Below are 20,202 nucleotides of genomic sequence, written 5' to 3'. Positions count from 1 at the left end.
AAGATTTAGTCATTGTGTAAAATAAAAAACTTACTCAAAGCATAGAGTTCCACAACAGCCTTAGTATAGGATAGCTAGTGAGGACGACATGTTATATATGACAAGCGAAAGTTTAGGAATAGCAAACTTGCTATTTTAGCAAACCAGATAGCACACCTGTTAGACTTTAATTTTTGCTTTAAAAATACAAAAATAACCTAGATAATATGGATAGCATATCTGTTGGAGTTGCTCTAATCAAGAATACCAACTGTGAAATTGACGTGGGCCAACGGAATGCGGGGAATTCGCCGACTATTCACGCCATGATGATCCGGATAAACTTGGGCTACATCTCTCCATCTTCCTTTTTCTTGTCGATGCCTCGCCGTTGACGATCAGGGAGAAGCTTGCTTTGGCAGGCACTGGTATCATGATCTGTTCCCTCCTCTGATCCGCAGCTTGTTCCTCGCTAGGCAGAAATGTGTGACAGTATAAATGTGCTGTCTATACTTTCTCTCTCACGTCTCACCACAAATGCAGTCCTCCTCCAGGACGACCTTGGGCTACACTGATTAGTGATTACAATTCAACAAGAACCAAGAATCACATGTCAGTCTACACTGCTAGGAACTACTGGTGGTTTATTTGCTCGCCCCTGCCCTGCTGTCTGTTCTTTGTGACGCCATGCTTGAATTGGGTAAGCACAATCGCAGTTTTAGTCTATGCATGCCTTGTTCTTGATTGAAAGTTACATGAATCAAGTGATAAAGCGTGGCCACTCCCTTTCAGGAATCAGGATGCTGTTTATATGCATGATTAATTTCTTCTACCTCAACAAACCTTCAAGCAAAACCACCAGTAGCTTTAAAACAGCCGTGTTGTCGTCGTCCTCTCTTTATAGATGATGAAGCTCACCTCGACCTCGAATCATCATTAGTGTTTGAATACTGAAACGTAGCTTTCCTCTGGAAAGACCGAAAGAGCCATGCTTTTAGCTACTCCTTTCTCTTTCTTTTCGTTTTTCTTCTACGGAGTGCTACCTCCATTTCATGATCACCATCATTATATTTTGTGTTGTTTTGAAGCTTGAATAAGTAATCTTGCTCTTGGACAGCTTCATTTTGTCCTGCAGATTCCACAATAATGGTGTTTTGCATTTGCATCTACACTCACGTTGCTATTATTGATACATTAAATTATACTATACATTGCCGAAAGTTTGACATTGCGTGTCCTGCTTCAGCAAACTTCTCTTGCACAATCATGCTGAATCGGAAGTGGCGCTAAACAATACCATTCCGAATATCACATACTCCCTCTGTCTTGAATAAATCAATTCCTAAAGTTGTCTTAAGTCAAGATACATTATGGCCGAATTTATAAGAAAAGGTAATACTACGCACCTGGATATACACTATGTCAAGGTATGAGTAAAAAGAAAGTTCTGTACATAAAAAAATTAGAACATAAGAAAATTAGACTTTCTTACACGAAGCTATTCACAACATACATAATAAAAGTTATGTTTTAGAAAAGCTAGAACAACATACAATTTGGAAAGGAGAGAGTAGTTTTCACTCAATCATATTTTCTGTTGATAAGTCCATTCTAAATCTGAGCTAGAGATTTGATTTGTGCTGGTAGGCTGTTAAGGTTTGAACCGAGAGGAGAGAAAAAAAAAACAGAATTGGTGACTTCTGAATAATGAAGAGCACATTACTGAACTGGTGTGACCCAACCCAACTAGTAGCTGAGGCCCATGCTTAAGAAAGCTGCCTCTCCTTTTCCACTAGAAAATTGAAGGGAGTCATCAGCAAAGATAAGGCCCTACCATAGTTTAATGCCGCAAACGGTACCTGCTGCATGAGAATCAAACTATAAAATTGGGGTGGTCCAAATCTCTCCACCTACGTTTGGGAATCTGATCTCATATATAATCTTGCAGAGTTATAAACAAATGGTTCAGTAAAGGACAAAAACACCTATCATATGCGGACAATCTTTTGTGTTTGCCATTCTTTTAGTCACCACTTGTTGATTTATCTATTCCCTGGAGTAGGTTCTTGCTCTTTCTATATCTGCTGCAATGCCCTCTTTTTTCCTTGATCCTAGTGTTTATCCCCTTGCTACTTTGGGCAAAAAATGCCTGTCCCAGTACTTAATTAAACTAATGGAGGTATTTCAAACATATACTTAGACAGACTAATGATTGTATCATTTGTTGGACATAGCTAGCATGATAAGCCTGTCATGGTGACATATATACATATACTCTTGAAGAAGATATAAATAAATAGGACAGGGATTCAGGGCAAGTCACGGTGTAACTTACCTCCTCCATCCGTTCCTTCAAGGCTTTATTTAGACCTTATTCAGTTCTCAAAATTTTTCAAGGTTCTCCGTGACATCAAATCTTATGGCAAATACATGGAGAATTAGATAAAAAAGATAACTAATTGCATAGTTACCTGTAATTTACGAGACGAATATTTTAAGCCTAGTTAGTCCATGACTAGACAATAATTATTAAATAAAAACAAAAGTGCTACAGTAGCCAAACACAAAAAAATTCGCCAACTAAACAAGGCCTTAGTTCCCAAAAATTTTTGTAAAATTTTAAAAATTTCATATTCTTTGTTACATCGAATCTTGCGATACATGCATGAAGCATTAAATATAGATAAAATAATAATTAATTGCACAGTTTGCCTGTAATTTGCGAGCCACTGATCTTTTGAGCCTAGTTAGTCCATGATTGGATAATATTTGTTAAATATAAACGAAAATGCTACAATGTCTATTTTGTAAAAAAATGGAACTAAACAAGGCCCAAATCAGATCCAGCCCTCCACATGAGACTTGGTTGTTTTTTCGGACATAGATAGCAAATAGCAGCATAATTCATAGCTTCAAAAAAGATAAAAACAATAATTCAGGTCCATAATTCAAATGGACATGTAGATAGCAGCTTATCAAAGCACAATAAAACATAAGTCCAATAATAAACTAACTAGCCTTAAAATATTTAGTGGCTCACAAATTCTAGACAACTATATAATTAATTATTTTTTATCTATATTTAATGTTTTATGTATGTATTATAAAATTCGATATAATGAGGAATATGAAAAATTTAAAATTCTACAAAAAATTTGGGAAACTAAACAAAGCCTTGAAGAAATAGATAGAGGAGGTAAGTTACGCCGTGACTTGCCCGTGACTTGCTCAAGGCAAGTCACCGAATCCCTGTCCAAATAAACACTACCTGAGACAATGTGCCTCCATTGTACTCAAGTACAAAAATCAGTTCCACTTCCACTTACAATATTTTGTTCCCCCTTTTTTCTGTTCTGTTGTTCTTTCAAATGTTGTCCACTAATAAACATTCAAACGAATGGACAGTTTCAGCTTGTGTATGCAAAATGCTTCTGAAAAAAAAAAGTAAAACATTTTACAGCAATTTTTTTTGGTTGGACTAAACCTCTGTAGAAATTCTTGACCAGATCAAACTGCAGTATCATGGGCTCATGGCAGTTGCAAAGCAATGATTTTTTTAGACCAAAAGCGAAGGCCGTCACCAGATGACAGATGAGTCTCCGTCAGGCAGGCCATACCTATTCCAAATGCAGTCATTAGCCTCTTTCAAGGTAACGTTATAGTGATGCTTAACATACTCTAGCATTATAGTAATGCTTTGCTTACTATAAATAAGAGTGCTGATCTCATTGCCATTCTGACATCATGGCTAATGGTTTATTAATAGTAGTACTCCTATCCATTTGTCAGTAGTTTACGACACGCACACGTCCCTAGGCTTTCTTGGAACTTTAAGATGAGCATTATAAAACTGCTCTTGTCAATGGCTGAATGATGAGAGATTTCAAAGTGAGAGGTTTGTGCTTTTGTTTGTCAAGCTCCTGACCCTGCTTTTCCCAATATTGACGGGAACTTAAAAAGGTAGCCATATTTCAAGTTCCATCCTCTCAAAGAAAGAGGGAATCTTCCAAGTTCCAAAAATCATTAGGCTTTGCTAATACACACAATGACAGAACTCATCCACAGCAATTTGGCAAGAAACTTAATTGATTTTCTCCAAGAATTCAGGAACCTTATCTCTTCTTCTTTTTTTGGCCTAGGAGAAACCTTATTACTACATGCCAGTTGTCTTATATTTGTCGGTTGCAACAAACCAACAATCAGATTAGACATGAGTTAAACCAGAGAAAGAGATGGAATTTTCAGTTGCATCAATACAAAGGCAGAAAGGTGAGGTTGATTTGAGATGATAGTTTTGAATGACATGGCAAATTGGTTGCCAAGATAAGTCTGCATTTATATAGGAGTACGTTGGTTCTGAGATTTTGATCCAGTCAACAATGGCCAGTTCCACTGAAACTAGGATTAGATCACTGTAGCAGAGCAGGTGATGGGGATTGGACACTCAATCAGGTTTTTGCATTGGGCACTTTTTTTTTTTTTGCACCGTCATGGACGGTGGAGTAGCGTCAGATAAGCTCTTCTGTTCACTCTCATGCCTAGTATGTTCATCTGCTGCAGGAACTCTATTCAATCCTGATACTTATCTTCTGTCTATTTTCTCGACAGTGTCATGGAGAGGGAGTTTGCTTTCTGGGATGCGAAGGCTCACTGTGATTTGACCTCTTGAGAGGAATGTGAGAACGTACTGCATCAGATTTTGCAGCCCAGTGCAGCTTCATACAGTACCAAAAACAAAAAAAATGCATCCATGTGTGTTCGTTGCTGAAAAGGTGAAAAGCAGACAATGAAGATCTCAAGTTCTTTTTCTTTTTCTTTTTTGTTTTTCAAAATCGAGGTCTCAAGGTCAGAATCACCATCCATCAGAGCTTCCCTTTGACAAAACATATAAAAGATAAAGGGGGCAACTTGCTCTAACAATCCACGTCATATGCACACTGAACAAAAAATTCAGATCAACATTGGAAAAGCAGATTTCGAATATTTATATTCTCTCAAAACTTGTCAAAATATGTCAAACAGCATGGCTCTGCCCACGGTGTTACATATGCACGGCCATACTGTGAATCTGTTATCAAGATGACCAAAACATAGGTGTGGCGTCGGTTAGGCCCTCATCTTCTAGACTTGGACAGTGGATGTCATTGTCTTGAAGATATGTCTCAAAAAAAAAGTAGGGCCTGACCAATAATGCATTATTGGTTTATTTCTTTCTTACCCTCTCTAGATAAGCTTTTCTTCCTCTTAAAAAAGCTATATATATATATATATATATATATATATATATATATATATATATATATATATTATAAAAACCACTAGTAGGTCTATGGAGTAGACAGCTACTAGTCTACTACATATTATATATTTTAGATATTTATCTAGAGAAACAAGACAATTCATTAAACTTTAAAAGATTGTAACGCATAATTATTATTATATTATTGGTTTTTACTTCGTATTGATGTATAATTATGCCGGATGATCTTTAATTCAAGCAAGAGAATATCATCCTCGATCGACGTGTCTCATGCTATCTAAATTTAGCACAACATGTACAATTTTCACCACTTGATAAATATCTATGACCTATTATTGTCAAACATATAGTCATGCACTATTTTTCACTTATATCATAAACATAGACATACTATGACCATGTTTTGGAGGGTTTCTGTCATACTTCTCATAGCCGAAAGGATGGAGCACCAAAATGTGGCTCCACCTCTATACTTATAAAATAGCTCCGGCTCCTCTGCTCGATGTCTAGAAGGGTGTGACTCCTCGTCGGAGTTGTCAACAGAACTAGAGGAGGAGGACAATCAAATGGAACCTTATATGTTACTCCGTTCATCCCAAATTGTAAGTCATTCTGAGAATCTTGGAGAGTCAAAGCATTTTCACGTTTGACCAAAATTATAGAGAAAAATACTAAAATTTTTAACGTAAAGTGAGTATACTATGAAAATATAATTAAGAAAGAATCTAATGATACTTAGTTAGTATCCTAATAATTATTATTTTATAATATAAATTTGGTCAAACTTAGAAAAGTTTGACTCTCCAAGATTCTTGGAATGACTTACAATTTGGGATGGAGGGAGCATATGTTTACATAACAAGTCACTAGAACAGTGCATATAAGAAAAAAAAATTCAGAAAAGTTGAAACATGAAGAAAAGAATTCCACTGACAGATCTTTGTTTGATGCAAGTAGGAGGCAGTTGGTGCTTCCAAGGAGGCAGTTTGTGGTCCTGGTGGGAAACCGTTTGTGGTCCAGGCTCACCAACAGTCGTACTCTATTTCAGCACAGATGATCCCCAGGACAGCCCATCTTTTTCTCTTTGGATGCCATCAATCATCTAGACTTGCCACATCTGGATCCTTTTGCTCCCTCTGAGTCTATAGAGCTCGCTGGCCAATCACAAGTCCACCAGGCTGTTTTAAAGTTTATTAATCCCTCCTTTGCCATCAGGACAGAGCTTTGCATGTGTGGTGGCATTTGGAACTTGGAGTGGAAAGTATAGCTTAAGAAGCTCTGCACTGGGCACAGCACCTCAAGTACTCTATTCCCAGCTCTTTTTTTTAAATGGATCAAAACTGGTCTTGGTTAACGGCAATACATTATATTATATACTTCTACATGACAAAAATGCAATAACACGATTTGCATTGGGAATGATCCAATAACAAATGCATCAAGCAATAAACAAAAAATGAAAGCAACTAAGAGTGCTTCTAACAAATAAAGCCACCGTTTATAGATTCACTTTGTGATATTTCTATGGACGTCCAAAAATCTGTTTCATATAGCTTGGTAAGGATATTTTGAATCATGAATACAGGATCCTTTACACATCTATTGCTCATGACATTTGGGATCCCCATTTTGGGTAAATCGCCATGGAAGACTTTACTCGAGGAGGTGTTGTCGGTCCGGTGAATATCAATTATTGTGGGGTACAAGTGGATTGCGCACCAATGAAGATGTTTATACTGGAGCCTTTTTTCTATTATTTATTTCTTGAACTTCACTCCTAATTTCTTTGATTCTAGTAGGGAATAGGGTGGTAGCATGTGAAAAAGTGATTCTGGTGATGATTGAACGAGGAGCGATGGAGAGCGAGGGTTTTTTAGCTCTAAGCTTGTAGTTAAGTGGAGATGTTGTCTTGTCTTATCATCTGTCCACCGGAATCCAATTACATTTTTAACCATTTGGTAGAACCCACATAATGCACTGGAATAAGTTAGGAGTGGAGCTCTACCAAATAGACCCAGTGTCTTATGGAGATACCTTAAATAAGCAAATAGACATAGTTTTGATGCATGCCTCGTACATAATACTCCTTCCGTCATGGAATATAAGGGATCCCTAATTCAAATTGTGTACCTAAATACAAGTACTCTGGGTCCTAAACCCCCTCTCTCCTCTCCCATCAACCTGATTAGTAAGGTGCAATGTGGTCTTTTGTCAGACTTCTTATTTTATCTAAAATCACTTTGGATACATTGTATTTTAGGACGAAAAGATTACCACACATAGATTTAGCTAAATAGGTTACCGCCACATGAAAACAAATCACCGATCACTGGTAACGACAATATCTTAGTTGAACAGATCATAAATTTGTCGATTCACCAAGTTCTTCAGATAATTTGTATCAGTGATTCTTTGCCTAAACCCTAATTGTGCTAAGTCCAGGAGAATATGCAATATGCAAGAAGGTGCCAAAGACGCCACCATCATTCGTTAGTCCAAGGAGAACATGATTGTTGAAGATGATGCCATTCAACCAAGAAACATTTGAGTTCTCAGTTCTCACTTGCTCTCTAACATATGGTCGGAGAAACCTCAACAACATCTCTAACGGTATGTTTCCTATTAACTTTTGTAATAAATTTTAAGCTTCTCAAAATACCAGAAGCTAGAAAACCTTCTGAGAACATGCTTTTCAGCTGTTAGTTCATTTTCTCATAAGTCAGATTTCCAGCTTTTTAAAAGCCAACTCAAAAGTTGAGTTGTTTGTTTTTATCTTTTGGCTTCTGGCCGATAGATGCCCCATAAGACGAGCAACGACCAAGGGCATTGCCGCTGGCACAACACACAAAAGCCAGCCCAAGGTTTCACTTGTGAACAGGGGACATACACCTCCCCGCCCTAATAACCCAGGCGTTTGGGTCACGATAATTTTATAAGAGAAGATATTATTTTACCAGGAAATCCAACAACTCCCCTGTTTCAAATGGCGCCCAAAAAACCTTGGAATTCATGAAAGATTCATCATCTGCAGCGCATTTTTTTACATGAGTCACACGCAAGTATATAAATACTCCCTCCATTTCAAACTACAAATCATTCCAACTTTTTTGAAGAGTCAAAATATTTCAAATTTTATTAAATTTATATAATAAAATAACAATATTTATTATAATAAATAAGTAACATTAGATTCTTTATTAATTACATTTTCGTAGTATACCTATTTGATGTCATAAATCTTTATAATTTTGATAAAACTTTGAGATGCTTTGACTCTAAAAAAAAATCTAAATGACTTGTAGTTTAAAAAGTAGGGAGTACACCAAACTTTGAGATGCTTTGACTCTAAAAAAAGTCTAAATGACTTCAAATTTAAAAGTAGGGAGTACATAACATAACGTATTTAATTATTATAATTAACTGAATCAAGTCTATTTATAATTAATTGAATCAAGTCGCGAGCTCCGGTCAGCTACACTGTTTGAGCACAAACTCACATGCCTACCTTCTGTCCTTGGCTCCCCAAGGAAAGAATAGCCGTACACGTGTACAGTAGCCATGGACCAAAGTGTATTCAAACCTGTTTTGGCACTCACATTACCGTTAGTATAATCACATGTGTACTACATCCTTCCAAAAAATAATGGAATTCTAGAGTTGCTCAAAGTCAAACTAATCTAGTTAAGTTTATAAAAAAAATGTTGTCAACATGTATATGAATTTAAACAGACATACTATAAAAACTTATTTCATTACAAATTTCATGATACTTATTGAATATACCAAATATTAGTATTTTTTACATAAATTTAGTTAATATTTAATAATTCATTTCATCTAGAACTGAACCCTATTCTTGACAAAGGGAGCACCTGGTATTCTGGTAATAAATGCTGTAGGGGTGCAAACCCCTACAGTACTCATAAAAAAAAACAAAGGGAGCACCTCACTTCAACAGTTTTTTTCTTATCTTTTCCAGCAACACATAATTTGCCACATTTTCTAAACTGAAATTCTTAACTACTGCTTGTCACAGTTACGGAATTCAGTGTCAAATGTACAGTACAGGAAAATACTGTATAATCTTGGAGAATGGCGGCCGGGGGAGACATCAGTGGACAGGCAGCTAGCTAGTACAGTACCAACTGTTCATTTATAGGCCACTGTTGAGCAATCAGCAATGTCAAGTGGTTGAACCCAATAATTAGTACGTTTTCTCTCAGGGCTTGTTTAGTTCACCTTGAAAACCAAAAAGTTTTTAAAATTCCCCATCACATCGAATCTTGTGGCACATGCATAAAATATTAAATATAGACGAAAATAAAAACTAATTACACAGTTTAGCTGTAAATCACGAGACGAATCTTTTAATCCTAGTTAATTTATAATTAGATAATATTTATCACAAACAAACGAAAGTGCTACAGTACCGAAAACTTTTCACTTTTCGGAACTAAACAAAGCCTCAGTGATATTGTTGGTAGGATATGCAAAAGCTCTCATGCTTTGCTTGACGTTTTGTCCGTCGAAGATCGTCTGGCCCGGGGGCAAATTTTCCAAAGATGAGAATGGCTTGGACCCACTACACTGCAAGTCTGCATGTGTTAAAGCTCAAAGACTGTACTGTATCCGATCAGATCTATGCACTCCAAGTGTTTTTTTCTGCAGATCTTTGTTCAAGGGAACGTACTGCATGTGTCATTGACGCTGTTATAACGGCACGAAAAAAACGTACTATTTTCCGAGTTTGTTGTGTACTAAGAAACGGTAATGCAGGTTTTTTTTTTTTGACTCAGGCTGTTTGGTTCTCCGCCATGCTAGCTGATTGTGGTACCGCCACAACTGAGATAAAATAAGGTGCCACAACTGAGATAAAATAAGGTATCGAAGAATTCAAAATCTGTCGCAACTATAAGGTATTCTAGGTAAATTAACTTTCTAGAGTCCCAATCTCATGCATACATGTCAATAGTGTGCAACAGACTCAAAATATGATAACTACAAAGTCTCTCTATAGTTAAAGAGGGTTACATGCATCATTTTTATTTTTAGTCTATTTGCTTGAGCTTATCCGTTGAATCTGTCAGTCATTCAGTAGTGTTTTTCTCTCACAACAAATCAGCAAACAATATTTTCAGCCATGACTTTTCAGATAAGTGAGCTGTGTTTATGATACCTTGTATTTTATTAGGATAGGAGTATTAGTTTTTTTTCCCGATCAAGGAGTATTAGTTGAGTTACGCTTGAAATAGCTGGGAAAAGTTTGTAAATCTACTCAATTCATCAATGTGTTCTCAAGTATAGATTAATTTATATAAGACATGTAATATAAAAAATAATATATTTGTTAAATAACTATTTTATTTATTATCTTAAAAATATTAAGTTAAATATTTATGAATCATATATTAAAATATTAATTATGAAAAAAATTAAATTTAAGTATATAAAATAGTATTTGATAGCAAAAAAAACATGTGGATATAATTTTATAACAATGAATATATAAGATTGAAACTAAATCAAAACAAATTGAATTAGACTTAAAATTTGAATATGAATACATTTTATATCATTACGTATTAATCATTTGTCATGTAGATATAACTTTAAATAGTTTTAAAAACTAAACCAATATCATTAGTCATCATGAAAATAACTTTTGATTCTTTTCATCATGTGCATATTCCTCGTTGATACGAATAACAATTGAATATTCTATATTTCTCCGAATATGGGTATGAGACCAGAATAGAGAAAAATTATGATAATCAAATCCAGATACATCCATTTGGACATCCATATCAGAAGTCAATGTTTAAGTTTTGTCAGAGGATACAGATTTGGACAAAATGGACATATGTCTATTTCCACCCCTACAAATAACTAGCAGCTAAAAACTAGCTATAGTCCATTCAAACAAGATGACTAATGTGTGACTAATTAACTGAGCACTTAGGTAGTTGTCAACTCATTATCAAACAATACCTAACAAGGACTAATATATAGTTTTTTTTTTGCTCTATGTATGCACCTTTTAGCTGAAATCCAAACATGCAACAACTAATATTACCCAGTTAAATTTTAGAAGCTTTAGCCAATCTAAGAGGGTGTTTGATTGGAGGTGTTAAAATATTTTCGTTTTATTTGGTAATTAGTGTCTAATCATGGACTAATTAGGCTTAAAAGATTCATGTATCAAATTATTCTGTAGTTGTGTTTTTAGTTTCGTAAATAGTCTATATTTGGTAGTCCATGCATGTGTCCAAATATTCGATGCGATGAAAGTTAAAAAAAATCAGGAGGAACTAAATAGGGCCTAAACAGGCTCTTGCTCACCTAATGTTTATTAGTCCTAGACCACTCAAACACGTGAACTATGGATGGACGGATTTTTATTTCATGTATTTAGTCCACTAATTGACAAATAGGATAGAGAGGGTAGCAACTAAACAATCTTATTAGTACGACGTGCGACAGCGTTTACGTTTCAAAGGGGAGAGAAAAACAAAAGGCCAGTAGTTAAAAGCTGGCAGTAGCACCACGGACAGGGTGATGTGATGACACGTGGCGAAACGTCACGTCGGTGTTCGTACCCGCGCGACGCGACAACGAGAGAGACCCCTCCCCACCCCGTCCCTTCACGCACTGTGCACCCTCCCACTGACATGTGGGTCCCATTTCTTCGCACGGCAGGGCCCCGCCCGCCCACGTGCGACGAGCCGCGAGCGGTGGGCGGGTAAGGGTCGGCCCTGGCCCCACCCGCCTTGTGCGCGCGCGTGTGCTATCTGGGCCCCAGCTGCAGACGGCCATCTCCATCTCCTTTTTTTTTTTTTCTCTCGCATGATGATGATGATGAAAGTTGAAACAGGGGGCCCCCAGTTCAGCCAACTGTGCGTGCGTGCATGCATGTCTTTCATCTTCCTGTACAAGTCGCTACTGACCCCAAGTCCTCACTTGTAACATTTTCGCATCACGTGCCTGCACAACTAGGGTATTCACATGTGTCACTTTGTAGTAGTTGTGTAACCAAAAGATGTATTCACATGCACATTCTTGTATGTTTAAGTTTTGTCAGCTTTTTTTTTTGTATGTATACATCTTTTTGGTAGAATAAGAAAACGGCATGGAGGAAGGTAACGAGGAGGTATTCTACTCTTTATCATGAGATGAAAAATTGAATAACTTGTCCTCTGTTTCATTTTCCTTTCCTTAATACATTACATATATATAGTATATACTACATATAATATCTCTTATTATCTTTTATCAAAAAATATATATTAGGGCATATATTGATTTGAGACTGCCCCAATGTGGAACTCCATTGCACATTTATGTATTCCATCAGGTAAACAAGCATTTTTATGTGAAATTTCTTTCATCTCTCCTACGAATTCTTATGGTCTTATACGACTTTACCTTTTTCACGGAAACGGCTGATACAAAACAGTACAATTTATTTGTATATCAACTATATCATGTGAAATTGATCATTGAAACTTAGGGAATCTCCAATGATCCATTGTAAACTAGTATTAGCTACCATATGGAGGAGAGAGACATATAGACACAACGTCTTTAAACTAGCGTAAAGAGAAGAGCTAAGCTCTTTGCACGTCTTAGTGTACGACAGACATAACCCTTTTATCTTTGAAAGAGATCGAATATCTAAACGAAGAACGCTTTACATGTAAGGCATATGTATAGGATTAGATGACACCTAAAAATGGATATTTAACTTTTTACTGTTATTAAAGCTTCCCTTATATGGACGTGTGGAACTCATTTCCTACTCCCCTAGCTCGAAAACCAAAAGAACCATGCAATATATGATCATGCATGCTGCCTAGCATAGCAAGGGCATCTTTCAAAGTCTTATCCATTCACCAAGGTCTCCCATGCAAAAAAAGAACGACACACCTTCTCCCTCATCACACTAGTACACCTTCACTGCATAAAAAAAAATCAATCAAAATGGAAAAACATTAAAGAAAAAAAAAACAACCACCGTACAAAAGAGTCCCCAACAAACCCATCGATGCACTTTTCTTTACCAAATTTTTTCTCCATAGAAAAACCACCTACCTTTACCACTCCCTAGCTCTATTCCTTGCCTCTTTCCCAATCTCACTGGCAGGCACTGCCGGCCTCCATCATCCTCCCCAGTCCCAGTCCCAGAGAGAGGCAGTTCACCCCCATGTATCCCGCTGCTGCAGAGATCACGGCCAGCTTCTGCGCCTGCAGCAGCTCCAGCAGTAGCAGCAGCAGCAGCAGCAGGGTCTGCAGTGCAAACGGCAGCTGCTAGTTCCCCTTCCCCCCATGATCTCCCCTACCTTTTCTTGTTCTTGCTTGCCCCTTTTTTTCTTCTGCGCTAGCTGCCGCCGCTTCTTCTTCTTCTTCTTCGTCTTCCTGGAGCTTCCCGCATCCACACATGCCCCAAGAACCAGACAAATAAACTACACAGAACCATCGGGGGTCTTCTTCTACTACTATTTCGTTCCAGCGATTTTATTTTTATTATATGGATGTGTGCACAGGTGCATGTAGATAGGTAGTAGAAGGTAGATTAGGCGGCAGCAGCAGCAGCAGCAGCTTGGTTCGTTGCTGGGGGCACGCGATCGAGTCGAGCTCCAGGAGCCAAGAAGATTGCTGGGAGGCGCGGCGGGCATGGAGGATCTGTACAGCATCCACCCGGGGATCTCGCGCGCCGGGGCGGCGGCGGCGGCCAGCGAGGCGTCCGGTGTAGCCGGTGGACCGGGCTCTTCCCCGCCCCCGCCGCCGCAGCCGCCTCCTCCGCCGCCGGCGGATCTGACGGAGCTGGTCAAGGCGCAGATCGCCGGGCACCCGCGCTACCCCTCTCTCCTCTCCGCCTACATCGAGTGCCGCAAGGTACGTACCCCCGCCGTCCCCATCGTGGCGGCCGGCTAGCAACAGCGCGCTAGTGTTCGACTTGCGGGAAAGATTGCGCCTTGATGACGCGCTCGCTCGCGTGGTTTAATTTTCTTGATTTGGCGTGTGGTGCAGGTGGGCGCGCCGCCGGAGGTGGCCACGCTGCTGGAGGAGATCGGACGGGAGAGGTGCGCCGCCGCCTCCGCTGGCGGGGAGGTCGGCCTGGACCCCGAGCTCGACGAGTTCATGGTACGACGCACGCACGCACTCGCGCGCCGCACGCTAGACCTGTTCTGATTCTTGCGTCGTTATTACATGTGACCGTGGCGACGGTGGCGGCGGCGGCGGCGGCGCGCAGGAGGCGTACTGCCGGGTGCTGGAGCGGTACAAGGAGGAGCTGTCGCGGCCGTTCGACGAGGCGGCGTCTTTCCTCAGCAGCGTCCGGACGCAGCTCAGCTCCCTCTGCGGCGGCGCCGCCTCGCTCTCCGGTAACCACCACTAACTTCCTCCGCTCACATGCATCTCGATCTCAGGCAGGCCTTGTACGACGACGACCATCGCCATTGCGGACATGCATCTGTGCGGTGCATTATTGCTGCTGCGCTTGTGTGAACTGTGAGGCGAAGAAAGCTATAGCGTGTGCGTGTGCGAATATAGGGGCGAGGTCGGCTTTGATGAATGCGTGCGCGTGTGCGTGTTCTTGTGTGGTCAAATCGTGTCCATGCAAATGGGGTGCAGGAGTGTCAGACGCCGGGGTCGGATGGAGTAAAGTTCTGGGCGTGTGCTAGCTTGCTCGTGTAGGGTTTTTGTCTAACGTTCCTGTGCACCATGGCTGGCTTTGCCTTTGCTTGCTGACCCGCTCCTCCTCTCTCATTTCTCTCTCACAGATGATAGAGAGAGAGAGAGAGAGAGAAGAGCATGGAGTAGCTGCTGCTACTTGTAGACTTTTGTAGGCTGCCTCGATCTGACGACTGATGGAACTTGAGGGAGCTGCGGTGACATGCTTGTTGGATGGCTTTGGGAAAAGAGAATCTGGCTCGTGCATGCTAGGATTGCTAGTAGCTACAGGTGCCAGTGGCTGTGGTGATTTTTCTTTTTTTTTGCTGTGGGGGCAGCTCAAGATATTGGGCTGGATTCTGGCTTGGCTTTAATTTCCTCAAAGAAAACATCGTGTGATTTTTTTTGTTTTATGTTTAACCATGATTTTGTTGTGGTAACCAGTGATTAAGGACAGTTAGTTAGGCTTCATTGTGTCTGGCGATCTTTCTTGTTTGTTATTATTTTCTGTGATTCAATACATGGCCTTATTGCCACACAATTATTAGTAAGATCCATAGTTACATGCTAATACAGCTTACACATATCGTAAGAGCAAGTTTTGGGTTGGCTTCCATCTAAGCCAATGGGATGGAGATAGAAAATTTTTATTTAGCTGTTTACATTTATAAGATTGCTTTGCGTTAGCCATTCTCATCTGCGATTGCGATTTCCATGAGCATTGTGACATCTCGCCATCATGAACAGGTGAATTTGTAGTGATGAACGCTCATGGGCTTTTGGAAAACTTCACATGTTTAATAAAGTCAAAAGGACGGCCATTGGGTAACTATGGAAGCATGTGAAACCTTTAATACAGCCTAACAAACAGTAGCGCAGTTCTGGGCAGAACAGTTCATGTTTTGTTTTCTTGCATTCCAATGTATTTAGGCAATGCCAAGTACAGCCATGCAGGTTACTGCAAAGGGGTATGAAACATGATCATACCGATGACCACAAATGTATTTCCTGGTTTACTTACACAGGGATTGTGATTTATGTAAACTGTGACAATTCGATCAGACCAATAGAATTATGCTCCGCATGTTCATACAAAATGTGGGTAAGGAGAGTCTGGCAATGAGCAGCATGCATATAACTAATATTGTCAGTGACAAGCTACTGAGATAAATTGTTGTATATGTATCACGGTTTTGTTCAATAATATATTATACCACTACTAATCCCAAAATGACAAGGCCAATCAACATCACATTAGTTATTTATAGCTTGGTATATTGGTAAAACTAGTAAAAGATTGTTTGTGTGTAAAGTTTTGTATTGTTTGCTCAACGCGTCAATTCAGTTATATGCACATTTGTAATAGATTAATTTTTTGCTAAATGCAGGCACAAAGTAGCTGTTATGAATGCATGCATGCATTCATTCATTCATTCATTCATCTATTTACTTTGCTATATGTGTTCAACAATGTGTTATGGTCTTAAGCAAACAAGGCTAATTGTCTTAATGGAATGCATCTCGATGAGAATTCCAATATTAGATATTATAAGTTATTGTTATAGCGACGAGCTAGGATTTCTTGTGCTGTTTGTATGGACTTCACTTTTGAACGTATGCGTTTAACATGTGTGCCTTTTTTCTCTCCATCTTTCAGTGGAAATATCCTAACCTTTTGTGTTTCAAGAACAATATGTTTTTCTTCATTAGGAAAAGAACAATAGGGTTTTTTCATATCTTTTAATTTTATAATATTCTGTGATTCCTGGGGGTGAAAACAGAAATAACTGTGGGGGCAAAACTTGTCCTAATAACTGGTTTGGCTTTGGTCTATGTTGCTACGAAGCCCTAATATGATATTATTCTTTAGGTTATTTATTTATAAGATCAATGATCAAATATGCCTTCATGTGCCAATTATGAAATCCTTTATGCATCCCATGACACGTAAATATCTCCAGTGAGCTCTGGATGATCCAGTAAGTAATGAGTGACCCTTTGTTTGCAAGGTTGCAATGTATGATAATACAAATGAGACACTAACTCCATACTAAGGTTGATTATCACTGTCCTCACAACTGATGGAGTATTAAGTAAATGAGTGTATCACCTGCTTAGGCAGCATTGGACTGGTGAGGAACAGAATGATGGATGCTTTTGTATGGGCAGGGAGGAACAGACGTAGACTATATATTCACAGTTCGTAATAAAAATCCTGGCTTGGCTGTGTTAGAGATGTGTACACATGGTTATGGCTGTCACAATCAAATTATTTTCTGTACTGGTGCTTTAAATCCATAATAACTCTTATAGAGGTTAGTACTGAAGGAATACTCAAATTTAAGCAACAGTATGCTTCTACAATATGAAATGGTGACAAACATGCAATTTTCATGCATAGTATAATGCAAATGGAGACAAATGTTTTTGTATTTTTATTAGCAGACAACAATAAAAATGCAATTTGCTCTCTAGCTCAGGAAAAGATCTTTTTTGTGGTCCTGGATATGGTATTTTCATTTACCAGAAACCATTATTAGAGCAACTTTAAATTAAATAAATGGCGTATTTTCATCTTCATGTATTTAATTGAGTGGTTCCATTCATGCAAGTAGGTACTGAAACCCATTTGACTATGCATGATTTAGCACAGAATGTTTGCAATAAATTCTGACATGGATATCCAGTTGTGTATAATCTTTCAATGGGTCAGTTAATCTGCTGTTTCAGCAAAATTTTATGGATGCTGTTCACTACTTAATTTGCTTTAACTTTGAAAGATGTAAGGATCTTTTGTTAAATTCATTTATCTAGGGTCCTGCTACAAAAGAGGTACAGCAAAAATATCCAACTTCTACGCATTTTACCATTGGGAACAGAGGTACAACACACAGTAATAGTTGTGAGGTCTAATAGAATAGTTTACGATAATTTTCTACAGTCTGATGTCATGGAAAGGGAAAACATATATGAAGGCAGGCAGACATTTATGTTATGCATCCTATGTTTTGTTTCCCCTGATATATAAAATATTTGTTTATATTAATTTTTATTTATAGTTTTAATATGGTGTCTACTATACTTCCTCTTTTTTTCATAAACAAAACCATAGAGCTCTGGCACTAAACATACCTAGTCAACTTGGGTTTAAAAACAGAGAAAGATTGCATTGTTGTTTACGTCATAGTACTTTTCTAGGAGGCCTCAACCACTGCCTTGCTGCATATCATATTTAAGATAGCTCCTAACAGGGCTGTGCAGCTTGCTTTCCAGTTTTGCAAGCAAAGCTTATTAAGGGTGAGAAAAATTAAGACACCAACACAGTTTTCAATGCTTGCTAGAAATATATGCTTTGCAATACAGTATACTGGAAATATTTTATCTGAAGACTAAACACCACCTGGAGTTTGCTTCCTGAGGACATAAGAACTATTGCAGTACACATTGTTCTCAAAACAGGTGATAGCTTTAGCTCCGGTGGACAAATCAGCATTACATTCCATCACGAGCAGACTTGAGTGCTGATGTGGCACGGATGACAATTTAAGATTGCTTTAGGAATGTGCAGAAGGGATGCTAATGCTTTCTCTGTTTCCTGGAATACCAATTCTAAAATTGCAAGTTTTCTCTTAGATTTAACTGCAATTCTTCAATGAAATGGGGAAAAAACATGAACTGTGGTGATTCTTTTGTTTGCTATTGGTTATGCAGATCAAACTGTTATGATGTCGCAGAATAAAATATTGATCCTTAACTTTATTTGGTAACAAAGTAAGAAAAATTTTGGAGACTAGATTTGACAGGATATTTGGAGGCTGATCAAACATCTAGCTTTGTTTTGTTTTTCATTGTAGTCTGAATTGCATCTCGTCCATATCTTTGTAAAGTTAACTTTTCACGTTCACTACTTTTCTGTGCTGCAGTCCTTGGCTTTCTGTTTGTAAAACACATTCAGAAAAAAGAAAATCTGAATATTACTGTTTTTACTTACTACAGAAGGGTAGTTCTCAGTGTCTATCTGTTTGGTTATTGATATTGTTCAATATTATTGCTGTCAAAAAGGGGCTTATGTTCAGTTTTTACCAGCCTGTGGACGGCGTCTTGTCTCACTGTTTTGCATTATTCTCATGTAATCTAATCTGCTCCACTACTGTCCTAAAATCTGCCCAATCCAGTATTGCGCCTAACATTTCCATTATGTTGAAAACTGCAATCTGATTTGGAATGTTTGCATCAAGATGAAATGGTAGGGTCCTCTGAGGACGAACCATGCTCAGGAGACACAGAGGCGACTGACCTGGGTCAGGAGCACAGCTCACGGTTGGCTGACCGTGAGCTCAAGGAGATGCTGCTGAAGAAGTACAGTGGTTGTTTGAGCCGGCTGCGGTCTGAGTTCCTGAAGAAGAGGAAGAAAGGGAAGCTACCGAAGGATGCTCGGTCGGCGCTGATGGACTGGTGGAACACGCATTACCGCTGGCCATACCCTACTGTAACATCCTGACAACACACACACCTTTGATCTTGTCCTTACTCAAATGTCAAATCCGTGATCAGCATTGCTCAAATGTTAATATCCTGGAGATGATATATATTGATACGGTGGTCTTTGCAGGAAGAGGATAAGGTGAGGCTGGCAGCGATGACTGGGTTGGACCCGAAGCAGATCAACAACTGGTTCATCAACCAGCGGAAGCGGCACTGGAAGCCATCGGAGGACATGCGGTTCGCGCTAATGGAGGGTGTCACGGGCGGCGGATCATCCTCCGGGACGACGCTCTACTTCGACACTGGCACGATCGGGCCGTGATCACACTCTGACGACATCAGTTGCAGCATACAATTTACTGGGCATGTAGTGTTTGCATTGCAGTTCAACTGCATTGCACTGCACTGCACTGCCAATGGGGGTAATTGTTGGTTGATGATATGGAGATTAGTCACATGAACGAACCAATAACCGCTGTCATTTTGTCGGGATTTTATTGTGTATATGGGCGACAACGTGTTCGGTACACTGCACACAGTATGTAGTACTACAAGGGAAGTTGCTGTCCAGTCCAGATGGCCCTGTAAAGACTCTGTCTGAAAGTACCATAACAATTACTTATAACATGAATTGTTTAGTTGCCTGTATGTATGCATATTGATCACCCAGTTTTACATACATCTGAAAAATACTGGGAGTAATTGGGAATCAGAAGTGTGACAGAATATACTTATTAATAATACTTGCAGCAATGGATTTCGTTCCTACTTCCTCCTGTGTCCTGTATGCACTGAGACAGTGACGAATG

General features: G+C 39.0%; 1 protein-coding gene across 1 annotated transcript; it reads left to right on the top strand.

The window, feature by feature from the left end:
* On the top strand, positions 13,323-20,045 carry LOC8071273 (homeobox protein knotted-1-like 10). Its single transcript, XM_002440479.2, has 5 exons — positions 13,323-14,131; positions 14,267-14,380; positions 14,490-14,619; positions 19,147-19,397; positions 19,521-20,045. The coding sequence occupies exons 1-5, from the start codon at positions 13,910-13,912 to the stop codon at positions 19,713-19,715; spliced, it is 912 nt and encodes a 303-aa protein (XP_002440524.1). The 5' UTR covers positions 13,323-13,909; the 3' UTR covers positions 19,716-20,045.

Source organism: Sorghum bicolor, chromosome 9, assembly GCF_000003195.3.
Source record: "Sorghum bicolor cultivar BTx623 chromosome 9, Sorghum_bicolor_NCBIv3, whole genome shotgun sequence".
NCBI classification, from domain to species: domain Eukaryota; kingdom Viridiplantae; phylum Streptophyta; class Magnoliopsida; order Poales; family Poaceae; genus Sorghum; species Sorghum bicolor.
This window is presented reverse-complemented; position numbering and strand designations above follow the sequence as displayed.

Coding starts and splice junctions, on each gene's coding strand:
- LOC8071273 (XM_002440479.2), top strand. CDS start 13,910: ATGGAGGATCTGTACAGCATCCACCCGGGGATCTCGCGCGCCGGGGCG. Junction 14,132..14,266: donor CCTACATCGAGTGCCGCAAG/GTACGTACCCCC, acceptor CGTGTGGTGCAG/GTGGGCGCGCCGCCGGAGGT. Junction 14,620..19,146: donor CGGCGCCGCCTCGCTCTCCG/GTAACCACCACT, acceptor GTTTGCATCAAG/ATGAAATGGTAGGGTCCTCT.